At 39.9% G+C, this 20,213-nt stretch overlaps 1 protein-coding gene across 1 annotated transcript in view; it reads left to right on the top strand.

Moving 5' to 3' along the window:
* grik4 (glutamate receptor, ionotropic, kainate 4) overlaps nt 1-20,213 on the top strand; it is a 261,758-nt gene that overhangs the window by 197,414 nt on the left and 44,131 nt on the right. Inside the window, 1 exon segment of the mRNA XM_025055124.1 lies at nt 623-727. Coding sequence (XP_024910892.1) covers nt 623-727 — 105 coding nt within the window.

Genomic DNA, 20,213 nt, shown 5'->3' with positions numbered 1-20,213 from the left:
TATATATATATATATATAAACAGGCCTGATACATATACCTGTCTGATAAACGTAGTTAAGGACACAAGACAAAAATTCTCTTGTCAATTACGTGGTGTCAGTCTGTTTGTCATGATTCATTTCCACTTGTTAATTACTTATTCACATGTTTGAAGACAACCAGACGACAGTGTACACTCAGTGTACAGTCTGCTCTCCTGTCTTTTTTATAGCGGTGAACCACCTGTGAAAAAGGTTGGTTTATCATTAGCACTGACAGACAGCGCAGACATACAGGAGATAAGCAGCGATAGAATAAAGTGTTATTTTCTATTAGGCAGAGATGGCCGTGAGTGATTGTGACATCAATACACTTGAATGTGACTGTTGTTCAATATGCAGTTTTTTTTCATTTTCCCCTCACTGTGAGAATCACGAGGAGAGTCATGATCCTCTTAAGTGGTCGTAAATGGATGACTCGACCGTATTGATGATATTATAATATTTCAAAAGGCCGGTCTTCATGCTGCCGGCTGATAGATTTCTCTGAGATGCTGCTGAGAAGGAGCTGAAGAGAAGGAGAGATCTGAGGCTCCTTTCTTCCCTTTAACATGTTTCTGTGTGTGTGTGTGTGTATGGACAGGTAGAATTCGACGGCCTAACAGGTCACATCGAGTTCAACAGCAAAGGCCAGCGCTCTAACTACGTGCTGAGGATCATGCAGAACAGCAGGGACGGCCTGAGACAGGTAAGCTAGCTGCCGGCGTCTCCGCTGTTCGCCTTGTCTTTTCTTCACACCTATCAAACACAGACGCACACAATACATTCCGACGACATCAGCCGAGCCCCGCTGTAGAGCGTGAAATTCATTTGAATAGATATAAAGAGAATTTACATATAAATAGTCTGGTATTTCTAAAGTGGCCCAGACATATTTTTTTTTCATTTTCTCTTTAGAGACACGCTGTCCAGAACACTGCTGTTATTACTGAGACTCTCAACACTCACACTCCTGACCCCTGTCCTGTGCTACTTTTGGCAAATGTCACTGTTTTCCTTATAGCCTTAATGTAAGATAATGGCTGCTGGATCAGAGAGCAGGTGGGGAAAAAAAACAGATGTCTTCATGTTTCAGTGAATGAGAATGAAACAGAACAGACACAGATTTTTGATGATACAAAAATCATAGATCAACATCTGAAGATGATCTGTGAGAGGTTGTACAGGAGGCGGAAGGTAGGGTGAGATGGAGGCAGATGATCTGCTCTGGCGCCCCCTGAAGGGAATGGCTGAACGGAGACAAATATTATCATGTCAGAGTAGATCATGATGGGGTGCACAGTTATAAAGGAAAACCAAAAGAGATCACACAGTGAGCAGCACTTTGGTAACAGGAGGGAATCTGTGGCAGATCCAGACTCAGAGTGTGCAGCCTTCTGCTGCAGTGAAAAGGTAAAATGGGGGAGAGCTGAGGGGAGAGAAAAGAGGTAAAAACATTTTGACTTTATTTTTACTAGTGTTCTTTCTGTGACACCACCACTGGATACACCGACATAAAACTTTTTTTGTTTTTTCCCAAAATCACTGCCTTTTCTTTGTTTGTGAAATTCGACACAAAACTCAAGGAGTTGTCAAGGAGTATTTGAAAATAGAGAATTTACTTTTACATCTCTCGCTCTGAACGTATTTCTGACGAGCCTCTGAGGAAGCGGCAGTGACTAAGAGTTTAGTGAAGCGGGTAGAAGCGCTGAGAACATTGCTTAAAATGACAACAGCGGCCCATTTATCAACAGCACCTCCACATGCTCCGCTGGAGCTGAACTGCCACCAGCAATAGAAATCTGTACTTGATCTCCCAGGTAAAATATATAAACAATGTGCGTGTACGTGTGTATGTGTGGCTGTGTGTGTGTGTGAGTAAGTGATTGGCTGCAAGGTGAAAAGAATTTGAAGGTAAACAGCGGCACAAAAAAAATGGTCCAGCTGAGTGATAGAAGAGAAGCTGATAATAACTGAGGTTGGAAGCGGATGTGTTTACTGTTGTTGCAATTTTCATGAACCTTTTTTTTAATGTTCAGAAAGATGGTTTTCTTTTTAAAAAGTAAAAAAAAAAACTGCTTGATCTTTCTCAGTTATCGCAGCAGTCAAGTCAAAGAATAATAAAATGGTCCGGCTTAAAGTTCAAACGTATTTAAATAAGAAAATGAATACTGTGACACATAGTGATCAACTGCTGACGGTTTGAAGGTTTTGGTTGAATTAATGGGTTGTGAATACTATCAGTCTGTGCAGCTTTGGTTGCACACATCAACCCAATATTATTATGACTTTAATCTGATTATCTTTCATCTGATTATTATCATTGCAGTATGATGTTGAATTTGATCTGTACAGTCAAACATTTTCTAAATAACTGTGGTATTTAAAGCATGATAAACTTCTAATTTCACATTTGCGCTGATTATATCTGAGTACTATTTTTGATATATTTTTAAATATTTGTTCCATTTCATACACATAGTATAAACTTCTTGGTCTTTCTGGGATACAGAAACCTGTATTGCTTACATAGAAGTATTGCTGGAGGTATTGTGAGGTGTGTTTTTCTGGCATACAAATAATCTTGAATTCTGTCTCACATATAGTTTCTGCAGTTTCATTGATTTTTTTTTTCATTATTCTGTCCCCTGGGACACCTGTCCCCTGGGACACCTGTCCTTCATCCTGATGTTGTTAATGTGCATCACGCTGTTGCTTCCTGTGTTGTTCTCCTCTCATGTCTGCGTGATGTATGCACAGATAACACTTAGGTTAAAAACATAGCTATGTTATGTGTAAACACAATTACTGCAGAATTAGAACTGTGTTCTGTTCTTTGCAGCGTCAGACTCCGCAGACGAGTTGTTAAACATCTGACACCTTCAGTCTGTGTGTGGTCCTGGTTAATGAGTTTTGTTCCCGACTTAATGTTGAAAATATTTTTTACCAAATCATGTGAAATAGTCTGAGAGCTGCTCATCTGCTTTATTAACCTTGTCAGTTCCTTCATAAATTGGAGCTATTCAGGCAGACATGGCATCAGTGAGGTATCAGTCTAATATAATCACTCCTCAGAAGATTTGAACCAAGTATCAGCCAGCTCTAACCAGGTGTGTTAATGGGAAGAGGCCGGGAGGGAAAAAACACAGACAGACCGTGGGGCTGTTTTTATTTACCACGCAACAACTCCCACATCCTGCTCATTTGTGGCTGCAGCTCTAAGTACGTTGAACACAAATCCACACAAACATAATTTGTGTCCTAATACAAAGGCTTTACCCAAACAAGGCTGCATTCATTACCTCCATGTTGTCAAACTGAGTCAAAGGCAGCGTCGGACAACAAACCGGGCCTGTCCCGATTCATCAGTGCCGACAAATGCACATCGAAATTGCAAATGAAAGTTTTCCCTGCGTCACGGGCCAAAGAAATTAAAAACATAATCACCCTAACATGTCCCAGGATCCACCCCGAAACAAACGCTGGTGGAATAAATAAGTAACAGTAGCTGAATTGTTGCCGCAATGGTGGAAATTTACACCAATGACCATAGAGTCACGTTGACCCGACTAGACTGTATTAACTGTACTACAGTAATCAGTCAGTTAGTAATGACACCATGCAAATAAGGACAAGAAAGGAGGGTATTAGTAATGTCTGATATATATCTGATATATATCTGATATATATGATATATATGATATATATATATATATACATCCCATCTGATATATGCTCTGGACGGGTCCAAATAATCCAATGAAAACTATTAGACATGTGGAAAGATTTTGTAATATTGTAACCATAAAAAATGCTGCCTACCACTACTCCCTTTTGCAGCTTAAGTGGGTTGTTTGATTAGAATACAGTAATAGTGTAGCGCTGGACTGCAGGCGTTCTCAAATGCGGGCTCTCTCCAATGGTACACTGTGGAGTTTGATAGCTGTTAGAATTAGGTGACTTAGTTGTTTTCTCTCTTTCTCTTTGTGGTTGCAGAATTGTGTTGAAGTACCAGTTGCAGTGCCATGTCCTGATGTATTATACTGTAGTATTGATGGTACTGCTGGTACATAGAGAGACAAATATTTCAGTGTATTGTCTGGTGCTGAAAAAAACAAACTGAGGACAACTGTCCACAGTATGTAAAGCCAAAAAAAAAAAAAAATCCTCAAATCGTAAAACTCTTCTCCAATCTTTTTCCTCAACACAGTGTCTGGAGATGGAGAGTAAAACTGCCGACCGTCCTGTCATCTCACGCCTCTTTGCCCCGTTATTGATCACCTCACATTTGCTCATCAGCTCCTTAGGAGTTCACGGTTCATGGACAATATTCATCACAAATCGAATTTTCTCTGGGCAGAATATTTTCTCTGATTCTCACCCATTTATTACGCTCATTATTTTAGTAACATACTCCATTTATTTCCAGCAGGAAGGCTCGGTTAACTTCTGCAACACTTTAAGCCCTAAAGAGTAATAAAGGCTGTGCATTGCTGTTGCCTTTCTAATGCAGCTCTAATTAGCATATAAATCACCGGCAGTGTGTTTGTGCTGAGTGAAAATATCCAGAACCGTCTCATCTGTGATGGTCAGAAGCCTCTTCTTCTCTCCTGTTTGGACTTTTGGTCATAGTCAGTAAAAAGCAATAAAAAAAATAAAAATATTTATTGAAAACTTTGTTGTAGGGGGACCAATAAAAACCCAGTGGAAACTTGCTGGTGGTCAGATTGCTGAACTTGCAAACACAGTAGAGTTAATGAAATTCATTGCAATAATTGCACGAGAATCCCCATTTTCTAACACTAGTTAAATAAATGGAGTTCATCGGGTTTTGCAAATTTCAATCATTTGGTGTCAGATAATAGACGAAAACGGAAAGAATATTTTAATAAGTTAATTTATTTCCTGCTCAGCCTTTGAACTGCTGCTGCCAAAGGCATGGAGTGATGCAATAACTGCTACATATCTTCAAACAGGAAATAAAAGTTAGGCCCGTTTGATTTATTGATCGTCTTAGAGCGCTGTAAATTATAGACATTTAAGTAAAAGCCATCAAATCTGTCTGAGAGTGATCGTCAACCTTGGAAAGGCTTCGTAGACACTTGATTTATTATAAAGCTTTATTTCATATGTTAAGTCATGTCATGTTTTTGTTTATCTCTTCATTTATCCTTCATAGGAAACAGCCTCAATTCTGCAGGACATTAGTAGATAGGTTCTAAGATGACTTCTTTGTTGTCGGTCAAAGGTCACAGTCATTTTAGATAATAACTTAAATATTACACCGGGGTTACGACTGGAATATCATTTAAAGGGCTAATAGGATAACATGATGAAGGAGTGGCAGTTTTAAACACAAATGGTTGAAGGTCAACACCACGGTGAGATTACAATGTCCTGAAAACCTCTCAGTAGCCATTATTCACTTGAACAAAAGGAGAGACTTTTTACTCATTGGTTCTGATACTGACTTGCTGATAATAACATTTGATGTCTTTATGATGGTTGTGATTAGAGGAAAACAAAATCCACCTTTTGTGGAATAAATGCAGTAGAGAAGCTTTATTCAAATCATACCTTTAACAATAACCCCAAAAAAATGTATCAGACAACCATTCAACTACCAAATATATAAAACATAACAAGTGAATCTCATTTTGTTGACAATGAAATAACATAGCATACTCTGCCAGTTCATGTTAAAATGTTTATTCAGACTGCAGCAGAGCCTGTGGAGCAGAAACAGAATGCTTCGTTTGGGCATCTTGGCTTCGGTTTCATCAACTCTCCACAGAATTGCTGCACAGATGAGTAATGATGAGCAAATATCCCGGAGCCTTCAGGTGGATGCTGGGATTGTGGTGGGGCAGGAGAGCAGGCGGTGATGCTGAGGCAGAAAATGAGAGTTGAGGTTCAAATCAAACACTCAGCTGATAGAGTGTGTTTTAGATGTGCCCTAGTGAGCGGAGCATGTCATGAATACCGTGTGGTGATGTCACCACTTCAGTATATTAATGTCGCAGAAAGAATGGTTCAGATGCAATGTTGTCTTTATTGAAATGTTGTTGAAGAAGTAGCTGCTCGGCAGAAAAGTATGTGAAAATAGTTTAGGACGTGTATGGGCAGAGTGAGAAGATTGGTTACATGTGCAGTCAGAGTGACAGGTGGGTTCAGGGTTGACACTAAAGGTGCCAGTGGGGCAACTCCAAAACTGGAATCTATCCCACAACACCCTGTTGTTAGACTATATATCCATCAAATCAGGAATCTTGGGGGTTCAACAGTTGAACTGGCAAGACAAAAAGGAGATGGTTTTAATTTGTCCTGATGGTAAAACAGGAAAATTGAGGTGTGTGTGAGAAGACACCAGGAAGGGAGAAATGGTGGTAAATAATCTGCTGCGACGACCCCTGGAAGGAGCACATGTAAATGCGAAAATACTATACCATCTTTAGGTTCCAGCTATTTCAAATTGGAGTTGGGGGGTGGACTGCCTTATTCCCACAGCATAATGTGGCTGCATTATACAGTATAATGATCTTCATTTGTTGTGTTTTGGCAGGGACATAAATTTCCCAGCTGTTCCAGTGGATGTTGACATCCAGCAAGGCCAAGGTGTGATTGTGTAAGGAGTTGGCATGGCATTGTCGGCTTTGGCCAAGGCATCAGTGCCACCTGCTACTGGAAACTATCCAAAGAGGAGGAAATGGAGGGTAGTAAATAGAAGGAGAAAGAGAGAAATGGGGGAAGAGTGTGATGAGGGGGGGAAGAGATGACGGAAGGGAAAACATAAATGAGACAGAAATAACAGGAGAAAATAACCTGAAATGAACCCAAGCAGAGGAGATTAGGCCATAAAACACCGAACTATAAACGTGCCTGCTATACGAGCTGAAGTCACTGCTCAGATACTGGTGGTAAAATAATTTACCTTAATACATATAATTATTTTCTCTCGTATTATTTTTGTAGAACTCACTTTCATTTTTTAATATTCTCTTCATTGCATTCGTTTTCAAGCCAGTAAAAAAAAACACACTGGGAAAAGTGGATTATGCAAAGAACAATCTCTGCATTGATGGCTGGCCAACTTGTTTGTGTGCGTGTATATTCTCCAGATGGTGTGAACACCAGGAGTATGCTATAAAACAGTAATCATATCTGGATAGATACAAGTAGCTAATATAATTCAACATGTTCCTATAAACACACAGCCGGCTTCTTTTTCCTCCCCAGGAACATCAAGCACTCCTCGACACAAACCCCTGTTGGTGCAATGGATTAGGGCATTTACTGTGTGTGCGATAAGAAGTGTTTGAGCCCTTGTCACTTTGGAAGCTGTAAAACCACTGACTGACATGAGATTACACTGTCTCATCTTGGGTAGTTCTCTGCTTTTTTTTCTTTCTTCAAGCTAAATCCATAATTGCCCTCCTCGCCAGCTCTCTGCCTTGTGCGCACAGTCAGGCACGACAAGGCCACAGCCATCTTTGCATATTTAGCAGAGTCACAAGTCCTTTCTGCAAAGCAAACACAGTGCAGACTTCCAGCCAACTGCACCACAGCACAGTGACAGGACGGTCCAGCCTCTCTCTCCAGCCTCCTGGCCTCTGCACGCTCCTTCTCCTCCTCTTCTCCTACATGGAGCACCCTGACAGCAGTTTGCCTGCTTAATTGGACAAAGCTATAAAGTGAGTAATTTTTGCAGCCTGCAGAAGCCAAGCTGTTGTGTGTTATTTTGCCGTGCACTGGTGTGTGTGTGAGTGCACACACCGTGCATCGTAAGTGGGACGGCAGTGAAAGCAGTATCCTGGGCGTCTTTAAACTCAGTGGTCAGTCTCTGGGCCTCAGCGGAGATTGGTGGCTTGCAAACAAATTTGGTGAAACTCTGGAAATTATAATTATAATTATACAATGACAAATGGTCTCTGTTCTGAGGAAATTTTAGGTAGTTGTAGCTAACGTTAGCTCTGGTCTCTGTACTAGGACTGTTGTAGCTAACATTAGCTCTAGTGTCTTTACCAGGACTGTTATAGCTAACATTAGCTCTAGTGTTTTTACCATGACTGTTTAAGCTAACATTACCTCTGGCGTACCGCTCACAAATCAGTCTTACATTGAGGTGATACTAAGTGGAAATTATAAAACAACTCATTGTACAATTCGCACTACCTTGCTCTTCAACGTGTTTCTTTTTTAATGTAATTTTTAAATTTTTAACTTTATTCACTGGTTCTTATACAAATCATTTGAGGGTTTTCAACTTTCTGAAACCTCAACCATTGTCACCACTGCTTGTTAACTCCGTTTTAGGATTCTCATCAGGATTCTGTCTTTGTAAGCTCTTCTGCTAAACAGGCTGCAAACCCAGTGCTGAAGCAGCCATCTGTCCACCTAAGGGACCTGTATGCAGCTGTAGCTGTTGTGAAATCTTCCAAAATCTCCTGTAAGGCACCAGAGTTTGAAATGGTGGAAAAATGTCTGGAAAAGTGCAGAAACTGTTCCTTGACACTAAGATATTTATTTGGTATTTACTGATGAATTAGGAAAAAAAAAAACTATTTCTTTAATCGCTGCTTTGTCACAAACTTAAACAATATAATGGAAGGGGGGACCAAAATATTTCTAAAACAGGGAAAGGCTAAAGACTAGTGCTGGTGTGACGGAAAGCTCAGTAGAGTCATTATCAGGTTCAGAGTTGCTGTGTAAAATGATGTTCAATAACAGATGTGGCTCTGACCCCCCCCACCTTTTTCCATATTATTAATTCCATCAGTAGTTATTAGTTGTAAATAAAACTGGTGTGAAACGTTGACATCTCCCTGCTGTTATTTGTTTTCCATTCCAACAATATTCAGAATAAAAAGAGTTAATTAATCTTCTATAATTCTGATTGATCCATGATTAATCCACAGCTACTGTTTGATTTATCAGATCAAAACTTTTAAATTAAGGCCTAACAAAGATGAAATACGAATTCGATTTTTCAACTCCATGAGACATGAAATAAATATAAAATATTTTTTATGTATAATTAAAGTATTAAAAAGGCAGTACAGTGCTTAAAGTGGTTTGTTCTCTTGCCTTACAGCAAGAAGATCAACTGTTCGATCCCTGGTTTTTACTGTGTGAATTTTCCAAGTTTTATGCATGTGTGCCTCAGGTCCTGCAGTTGACCTTAGGTGTGAATATGACTGTGAATAGACTGGTGAACTAACCAGGCATAATCTCACCTTCACCAGATGACTGCAAGGATTCCAAGTCTTCATTCCTTTTGAATGAAATAAACAGACCAGCTGATCTGTACGCAGACTCCACACAGTTACCACCGGGGCTGGCTGTAGGGCACTAGCTCTAAACACTCCGTGTGGGCTGCATTGCACGAATCAGATTTTTAACTTGTATCACATTCAACAGATGCAGCAAAGTCTGTTCATTGTAATTGTGCTGGGCATTAAAATTTCAAGTCCATTGAATTTTAATGCAGTTTGCAGTAACTCCATTTGGCTTCCAGTCAGACTTCAAACTTTTATCTCTACATTACAACATTTCCTGAGGTGTTTCCCTTTGAATATTGTCTGGTTTTCTTGCCTGGGGCTGAGTCTGTTGGCTGTCATTAGCAATGCAAAAAAAAAAAAAAAACAACTATGGTTTGGCATTTCACTATCATATCTGTCACTCACCTACTGGAGCATGAGTCTTTGAGTTTTGCTCTGGAGTGAGTGACACTGGCTGTTTGTCAAATCAAAGGAGGAATAACATAAACGCTGCATCAGTTTTTATCTCTCTTTTTAATTCTATTTGTCGTTTTATATTCAGCCCAAACTGAGGCTGAGGATCGTTTTGTTGTCGCCTGAAGCTGCATGACTTTGTTTAACGCTATGGTCAAATTTCTATCCCAGCTTAATTAAGTACCAATAATTTAGTTTCCCTCTCTATTACTTCCACTGAAGTTAATATAAATTCTAATTATTTGCCTGATTCAGCCGCTGGTAAATTCAGTAAAGTAGAAAAGAAGTGTCACATTTCATTGGTTTTGATTTACATTACATTACACTGAAAGCATCAAGATTAAATACAAGGGATTTATTAGATTTCCAGCTCAGATAGAAAAGACTCTTTGCCATCAGCGTTGCAGTCAAATTCATCTCTGCTTTTTTTTTCTATTTTTTTTTTTTTTTTGCCTCATTTCCTACACTATATTACATCCAGCTCCACCAGGAACAGCACCTCAAACCATTCCATTGTGTGAGGTAAATAAATAAGTTGCCTCCTTTATTACACTCCACTTTCTATCTTCAACCTTGAATACGAATCTTTTAATGGGATTTCCGTCCTATGTTTTAGCCCCACCATCACCTTTTCACGTGCATCCACATGACCTTGTCGTAAAGCATGGTAAAAAAAGACCCTCAATAAAATGTTGAATTACCTGGACCTGCTCTATTATATTCTCTCCAATTTCCAGAATTATAACAGGAACATTTACAAGCAGATTGTTTTTTATGTCTCTGCATCAGCTTCAGGTTTGACCAGAGAAATTAAATATTCAAGTTGTCCATCCATTTATTCTGCTCTATTCCATTATTCCATTAATGAACGCTTGAATGAATTACCTTGTGGTCAAAGGTCATGGTCACTTCCAAATCTCATCAAACCTGACGTTGCCATTAACCATATATATTTACATGTTTTCTTGTGAAACATTGTCACAGCATTTTCTAGGACAGGGGTTCCCAAACAGCTTTAGCTTCAGCCCCCCCACAGTCAACACTACAAAATATGTAAAAATAATAATCATCCATTAAAATGTATTTTTCTGCTTTTAATCAATATTCAATAATTATTAAATGTGTTTAGCATAAGATAGTCATGAGTAAGCTGAGGTAGGTGCACCCAAAAGTGACAAGGGGATGGTCCCAGGTCAGGAAGTGCGTGTGGTGACAATACATTGATTTCCAAAACACAGTGATGTCAGTGAATTTTCCAGTGAGCACTACAACAGTGGAAATCTGAACAATCCAAAAAGGTGTAGTCAAGTGCACGCATTCCACTCGAGGCAAGAATTCTAACCATCTACGTAAAGAAAAAGAAAACACAGGAGCAATTATTAGATGGCCAAGCACTAGAATAAACTCTAAACTAACTATAAAGTTACCAAACCACTGGATTCAACGCTGTGGCGCTGGGATGACGGCGGCTGGCATCTGAAATACGCTCGCCTGATGAGAAGATCGCTGGCAGGTGTGCAGCTCATTAGACTCAATCCAGCGCCGCTGCAGAGGAGAGAGTGGGGGCACACACACACACACACACACACACACACACACACACACACACACAGCCAACATCCACAACAACAAAACAAAAACAAACCCAGAACAAAACCCTGGTACATCAGTCTACTACTTTCTTTGTACTGGTCGGCCAGTATCAGCCGTTACTGTGGAATGGTAATACCACACCATTGTTGAAGGATTATACATTTTCAAAATAAAACATCTTTCAGACTTATTCTGTTAGTATCAGAGTCTGAATGACCTGTTGTTCTGAAACATTCTCAAAATATCTTTTAATGTAAAAAAATGTAAACTAATGTAATGTAAAAAATTAAAGGGAAGTGACTGGATTGGAAATTGGTAAAACTGAAGTACATTTTTTCACTGTGTCCTACTGCGGACCCGTACCAAACGACCTATGGACCAGTACCGGTCCCCGGACCACTGGTTTGAAGCCCCTACACTAGTACACAAAAAGAAAATTATTTACAGACATGCATTAGCTAGCTGCACAGTAGCTTGAGGAGCAGAGCAGCTCGAAAACAGGTACAAACCATCAGGTCTATACAGACTATGATGTTATCCCAAAATACCATAAAACTACCATGAAAGTATCATGGTACTTCCATGGTACATCCATTGAAGTATCATGGGAAACTTGAGGATCTGACTATTACGTTAGTTTACGTGGTTATATAAAAATTACATTTTTTCCTATCTTCCCCCATTTTGCTCAGGCCCTCATATCTCCCCCTGGTGGTCTCCAATGGTGCTGCGGCCCTCACTTTAAAAAGCTTAAATGAATCCAAGGAATCTGAACAGAAATTATAGATGTGCTACTTAAATGATTACATTTTGTAGAGTAACAATTGCAGATCTGTGTTCTTTTTTTGTTTTGTTTTTTTAGCACTAAGTCAGAGATAGTGAATTTCTTGTTTTCCACAAAGTACCTGGACCGTAAACTCTCACAGCTGTACAAGATCACACACTTGGTCTCAGACACACAAATACAGCATGGACATCAGTTCACATAGCAGGGGAATGATTTAAGCCATTTACGCCTGACTTCTCTCACTTAAAGTTTGAGTGTGCTCCAACGATTTCCTCCTCTTTTTCTATTCGCTTTATTTATCTCCTGTCAGTGTTCCTCTGTGTGGGGGGGGGGGGATAGAGGGGGGGGGGGGTGCGTTCGTGTAACTGCTGTTTTCACTTCTCCTCCTCTTTTATTTGCTCCTGCCTCCTCTCTATGATCACTGTAACTTCAGCTCTTCCTGCTGCTGTGGATGCAAATGCACACAATACATTTTTTTTCTTCTCTGCTGCTGCAAAGTGGAAGGAGAAAGAGGGTGGAAAAAGATACGTACTGTAAAAATGAAAAGCTGACATATTCAAAAACAACCCTCCTCCCTCATTGGTTAAAAGATATTTTCATAGCTGGTCGAGCTCAGCACACTAGAACATGGTCTGGATGATTTGTCAACCTGAGGCTGCAGCACAGATGAGTGTATCTTAACAGGGTTTTACTCAATTTGCTGCTCCCTGACTTACAGCTTTAAAGAAGATTTTCCATTTGAAAATCATTAAAATAGGAATTCCATCTTTATGTTATGTGGGAATATGCTGTACATATACACCATGTCGAGAAGTCCAACCAGTGAGGAGCAAACATTTGTGACTGATTTATGAAGCACCCTGCATTAAGTGTGGTGCATTCACTGTCTATCTGAAATGGATGAAATAATGATATGTAGGTAAAATATAGAGTGCATGAGTTGAATTTTTCTCCATTTTGGGCTGCAGGCCTTCTGAAAACAAAGATAGGAAGTCGACTCTGCCATGGTTCTTTGATGTGTGTGTGTGTGTGTGTATCTGGCATAGTTCACTTGTGTGGATAATGTTTGAAAACGTACCATTGTTTTCAGGGACACCTTGTCTCTTGGGGACATTTTGCAGGACCCCACTGGGTGAGTGTTTTTTTTTTAGGTTCCAAATCCTACATAGAGTCAGGATTAGAATTAGGCTCAGATTAGCCTTAAAGGGTAAAGATTAAAAGTAGAGATATATTTTTCATAGTAAAGGTTAGAATCAAGGGCTAGAAAACATATTTTATCAATGTAAAGTGCTCACAACACACAAAACACTGTGCGTGTGTGTGTGGCAATTAACTACAGCAGGGCTTTAAAGCTACTTAAATGAATGGCCCTTGTGTTGAGCTCGTTTGTCATTAATTCTGGAGGATCTCAGCCTCTGGACTTGCATGTCAATTAACACCAGCACAGACCTCAATCTTCACAGTGCTGTAGTCCCTGGGACTTGTTAGTAGATTCATGAAGTGTATCTCTGGCACTGACACAGTAGAGTCAGCCTCATGGCGTCTTTATCTTCACTCTTCCACCAGCTCCATTTTAGAGTTCTAAGAGTTTCCTTCCAGGCTCCTGCGCTGGTCAGCAGATTGTTAAGGTCAGCCCGCTGTTGGTGACAGCCCGTGCTGTAGCAGGAGAACGTCTCAGTGACGGCTGAAGAGGAGTGCTGAAGGACCTGGCATCAGCAGCTGCTGGCATTGGCTCAGCCTGGACCTGCATCAGCTCATCACTGTTGTGGTCTGGAAGCTGGTTGTTGTTGGTTTTTTTCTGACTCTCTTCCATTTTCTCACATACCTAAGAGGCAGGTTTGTGTTGGCAGGTGCTATAACAAAAGACTGGGCAGCTGAAATACCTCCTCCTCTGATAGATTGTACATGAGTTAGGGCCGCAGGCGCGCGCTAAGGGTGGATCATTGCAGGAGTTGCATGAACAACTGTTGTTGGATCAGATGCCAGAGCATCACACCTACTGTTACAGGAAGTTACATTAGAAGCTGATGACATCACATGTGAGGCTAATTATAAAAGAAGTAAGACTACGAAGGTTATAATGTTCAACGTGTCTGATCTTAGTAGCTGAAATTTGTTTAGACAGCTCTGACAAGATTTATCATTATGCCTTCATCCGTCAATAAGGTTTTACAACACAAATCAGAGCAAAATGTCAGATTTTTAACCAAACTGGAATGGAAACCTGTTGTATTAAATAAAGCAGATTTTAACCCCAGGTCAGGGCAGAAGGCCCAATTGTCAGCTCTAACAGTTAAAACATTGTTTATTTTAATAAAATAATTTGAACTTTATTGATCCCAGCTCTTGTGTTAACAGCAGATATGCTTTAACAGGCGCCAAGCATGTGGTTTCTCTGGAAATCGAACACAGGACGCTCTCTGCTCTATGCTTCTGAGGCAGGGATGCTAACCGCTATACTATAGATCTGACTAACGCCATGACTTCCATTGCTAGCTATTATTATATATATATATAAATATACTGATGACCTTTGCAGACCCTGGAATGTGTTTTCCTTTTAGCCCCTGGAGTCGGTGGCTTTTGGAGCTGGTACCCCTGAAGTTGTTGTTGTTGTCCTCAGCTCCCCCTCCTCTGCTGCCTTTGGCCTTTGCTAGAAAGCTCTCAGGCTCTCTGTCCAGTACATGGACCTGTGCAATTTTCCACCTGAGGGGTCACAGATCGTCCTTGAAATTATTTTTGAACTTTCGGCTGTCAGGTGTTTGAATTCCCGTCCCCTGCCTCACAGTGATGGAGGAGACAGTAGGCAGGCAGACATCTGAGCACTGAACACAGGACAGACAGGTTGTTACCAGCTCAGTATTACTCTCTGAGAGGTGGAGGCTGTCCATCTAACCAGTGAAGACACAGCGCTGCCATTTAATTTGGGTATGAATGAACACTTTGCGTGGAGCTGCAACATCCTGGGCGTAAAAGCCAGGCAGGAGTTAGAATGACATTTGGGGGGGTGCTGCTGCGAACGCCCACTGCTCCACAGGGATGGTTTTCATACTGAGGACATATTCAACTGTGTGTATTTGTTGGTATCTGTACAATGACTTTAAAGCTGAGATGTTTTGATTCTGAATGTTGACATAAATGACACTTTATTACAGAAAAACTTCTGCTACATTTTAGAATTTTAAAACAGTAGGAACAGTGATGCACCACAAATCGAAATGAATCCTTAAAATGTTGGTTGTGACCCACAGTTAGACCAAAAGTCTAAGTCCCCACATATTCTAAGTGACATTCAGGTGTTCAAACAGAACTTTTTCCACAGACACAGTGTTTTTATATCCTTTTGTCGTTTCATATTTTGACAGTTAGCGAGGTAAATAAGACTAGCCTGGTGTTACTTTTAATAAGAGGAGATGAATGGTGATGTGCAGTATTTCTGTACTATCAACTGAGATATTTTCATAGTTCTCACATGTAAAGTAGGGATGTGTGATAATATTGGCCGACCGATATTATCGGTCATAATTTGTTTGGAGCTTTTTTTGGTTTTTGTGATAAAATGAGTGATAAAATTGTAACGTCACGACACAAATCATATACAGTAGTTAAGTGCTCTATTACACCCCTAGTGGAGACAGAAAATATTTCTTTGGCTCTTCACTGGTGTTTCCACTTTGTACACTGTCTGTACACTGTAGGATTGTTTATTGTTTTCTGCCTTCAAACAACTCTTGATTGACTTTGACTAGGAAGCCCTTTCAGACAGGTGGTCTCCATGTTGACAGACTTACGACACCAATAAACAGTAAACATAACAGCCAAGTTATTATTGCAGCCATCAAAAATTTATAGGCAGTAGTTTTAATGTACAATAAGTCATTAAGGTACCTTTAATCAGCGAGCTAATTGCAGCAGCAGTGCACAGGTGTTTTGATGCTGTGGTCACCCACCTCTAAGGTAATTCACCGTAAAACATGGTCCATGTCACATGAACCAGTGGGTCATCCCTCTGGAACTGCTAATCAAAAACACGTTCATCAAAAATGTACCTTCAACACTCGGATGAGTGTCGACACGCGTTAGTCATTTTAATAAGAAGTTCTCTAATTAAACAACCATGGTATTATCATGTGTTCATGCTCACTGTAGTGAATGTAATTCATCCTAGCTTGAATTTCTTTAATGACTTAAATGTACTCCAACTCAGATACCTAGTAGTAGTTTAATTATGTAGTAGTTAATAATAATAATATATGTATATCATGAAATTGAAATAATATAATGTTTTGGTTGTAAAAAGCTTTTTGCCTGATTTCTTCAAACACATCACTGGATGAAAACTTTCTGGGACTGACCGACCGACTGACTGACTGACTGACCGACTGACTGACCGACTGACTGACTGACTCTACCGTATTTAGCAAATTCTGTGAAATGTAATATTTAATTTTTATTTTATCACTTCAAATACACCTAGTAGTCAATTATTTTAAAACAGTCATTTTTAGTGTAACGCTTGGGAGAGAAAATATAAACCCCAAAATAGGCCAGGGGTTCTTTAAATGTTGAATATAATAGCTGTAATTGTGCAGTGAGTCATAAATCTCAAAGTAGCCAGAAAGACCACTGTTATGAGCTTCAGTATTAGCTAATGCAAACCATGCTAATAGTGAGCAGCATTGTTTAAACAAGATGCTGCCCCCTGGCTGATGTGATGTATTGTTCTCCTGGATGTTAATCCTTACATTTGGTCCATTAATGATGGAGAGCTGCCTTGGTTTTCTCCATGACGTGTTTGTGTCTCGTGTATTCAAAGCAGGGTTTATATGTCCTGTGCTATTCGTCAAATTGTTAATTATTTTTGAACTGCAGCCTACAGTTCAGTGGTACACAGGAGCAGCAGGGAACTCCAGGCGTGGCCCCAGTCTGAGGCTGTACCTTTTGAAATTCATATTGAATGTGTCAATGCAGAAAGCACACATTGCTAGTCAACACATAACCACCGTGTGTCTCTGGTTCCCTCCGTTGTTTGGTCTCTTAGAGACATACAGCAGTACAGTTTCCCTTTGTTTAGTTTTTTTTTTCTTAGTCTTTTTCTTTGCGGGCTGGAGATAGGGAATAGATCAAAAGAAGAACAGATGAGCTGTTGTGTGAAAGCAGAGCAAAACCCCCACCCCTCACCCCCACACCAGCAGCGCCTACCAGCCTCCAGTCTTACAGGATTTCAAGACTGGGTGTGTGTTTGTGTGTGTGACACAAATTGTTTGTGTGACGGTATGACTCTTCGTACAAGTTATGTACTGTACTGCTTTTGCCTAACAGTCAGTATATTTGTACTTTACATCTGTGTTTTTCTGACAGTCAGCATACAGACAGTCTATCCAGCAGGGGTCACCAACATGGTGCCCGCGGGGTATGTTCTAAAAATAGAACTAGTCGACAAGTGGGTCAAAAATGGTACTGTTACTGTGATTTGTAAATCAGTTCCACTTGAAGTGATATTCAAATGGACTCAATGACGATGGTAAGAAGAGAGCCTACCATTGTATGACCCAGAACTTCTTATTATTACATTGTTGGGTAAGTCTGTATCAAACAAGTAGCTCTTCGTATTACTAAGTGCCCTTGAAGTAGCTCTCAGTTTCAGAAAGGTCGGTGACCCCTGATATACAGTCATCAAAATACTAACTACAGCAGCTGGATTTGAATGTATACTAACATTTTTTGGTTTCAAAAATGGGCAGCATTTATGGCCTAAACCTCCTGTGATCATTTTAAAATCTTTCTTACTGTTTCTATCAGTTTCCAATCGACACTCGATCTGATCCTAAAAACTGACTTCTGTGGTATTTATTGACTTCATTGTTGTTGCTGGTTGAACGTTTGCCTGGTCTGAGGCAGGATTCTCAGAGATGTTCAGTTCTCACCCAACAGGCTTCTCCAGCTGTAACGGAGTACTAGAAAACTAACCAGGTATTCGGTCTGCATGATGAAATGTTGCAGGACGTTGACAAAGAAAACATGAGATGGTTGGTGGAGGCAGGAAGGGACAGGGTGAGATGGAGACAGATGATACCCCTCAGCGAGCACAAACTCTTTTTCATGTATGCTGATGACAACAGTCTCTTCGTGCTTCTGTCATGATTGTACCAAACATCCATTACGTGAACACTGATTGGCACCCTCATCAGTCAAACCTTGTGTGTCGCCTCATTATGTTAGTAGCCTTCTTTTAGCAGTGACTCTCTGGACTTTGAAACACAGCCAAGTGAATGCTTCTGATTTGACACAAATCATTCTACTGGATGGAGAACACTCATCAAGATACACAATGAGGCTCTTCTCTGCCGCTGCACAGAGTAAATGTTACAGTTTGATAATTGCAGTGATCAAATCAATTTGACACTTGATTTACAAATTAATACATTTTCATTCAATAGAAACATGTTTGTGATTCATGTCTGCCACAGTTGGTACAAACAGAGAGGTCGGTGGTAATATTAGGCCTTTCACAGAGTTAGCACTGCTGAGTTAAGGAACGTTCCTGCAAAGGTTGAATGTCAAGGTCTTCAAGTCAGGGAATACTGGCTGCAAGTCTGTCAGATGGTCTGAAGGACCGATTCATTCCCACGTTCATTTTTGGGTTCATAATGAACACTCGCAAGTGTGACTTTAGCCTTTTTTTTTAAATCAAGCCTTGACTAAAACACATCTGTCTTTGTCTGTTTCTATTTTAGAATGTTGCACATGTCATGTCATGTAAAAGTTGCTTCTTCTTTTTTTTAATCCTGCAAAAAAATCCAATCGACATAGTCTTTGAATTTAAATTGAGTTACTTTAAAAAGTAAGTTTAAAAAGTAAAGAAATATATTTTTAGAGTAAATATATATGCATATGAATTATGTATATGTATATATACTGCTAATCTAGGGCCGTCAACCAGCCCTATATACAGTATAAATTTATAGAATGTGTTGCATTCATGTTATTTGTTCAACTATATTCCAAGAGTCTGCGTTGGTCCCTGATGTCTCACAGTAAGACAAAGACACAGACTACAGTCCATTAGTGGTGAGTCTGAGCCTGGACCGTTACCGCAGGGGCATCTTGTTATCTACCCTACAGGGAGTGCACTGTAACACTTGGAAAACTCTTTGAAGATCCAATACCACAGGTGAATGATCATATCCACCACTGGGAGCTTGGGCCTCATTAAATTGCATTACGTTCCAGATTCCAGATAATGACAGCAAGCACCAGCACCACAATATATATATATATATTTTTACCAAATAATGGGATGTATTTGTCTGTGTTCAACAGAGCTTTCAGTTTCACCTGGTATGGAAACAAACATTTATCCGGATAATGTTTTCCTCCAGTGCCTGGCTGTGGAGCCCAGCAGCAAATGATGGCAACATTATATTATGAGTTTTGTAGGAAAAAAAAAATCTTTAGCTTCCTCCATTAGCACTCAATTCACAGCTGTGGACTTTCTCCAAAACTTTTTATTGAATTACAATGCCAAGCACCTCCACCTCCAGCTGTGTGCAGCTACAACAGGGGTCTCCACCCCTCACGAGCCTGGAGCGTATCCTGTCTTTGTGATAAATAGAAGGGGCATTTTACTAAGTACTGCAAAAAGAAGTGTAGTATTTCTGACACATTTCTGTATGAAGCCGGGCTTTTATGGAAACGTTACCAGAGAAAGGACCTGAGATCTTTGACTCACCTCGTGTCTCAGGTCTGTGTTTAAAAAAGGTTTTAAATAATTATTACTGCCCCCACCTCAACCCCATTTCTTTTAACAAAAAATTAAAATGCCATTTTTAAATTTTATTTTATTTTATTTTAGTTTCTATTTCCTTTATTAGTCTTGTGGTTTGACCAACTATAATTAATTGACCTTTGAAATGTTCCCTCCCCAATATCAACTAACCTAATATCAACCGAACACGATATATGCAGCCATTTGCCTCCGAACCTGTGGTAAACGTCCCAGGACCCTACAAGGAATTCCTTCATATTTGGCAAAACACAGGCATTGCATTATTGGAGGAAAAACAAACGACATTGTTTTATAA

Source organism: Cynoglossus semilaevis, chromosome 4 (assembly GCF_000523025.1).
Source record: "Cynoglossus semilaevis isolate Cse_v1.0 chromosome 4, Cse_v1.0, whole genome shotgun sequence".
NCBI classification, from domain to species: Eukaryota; Metazoa; Chordata; class Actinopteri; order Pleuronectiformes; family Cynoglossidae; genus Cynoglossus; species Cynoglossus semilaevis.
This window is presented reverse-complemented; position numbering and strand designations above follow the sequence as displayed.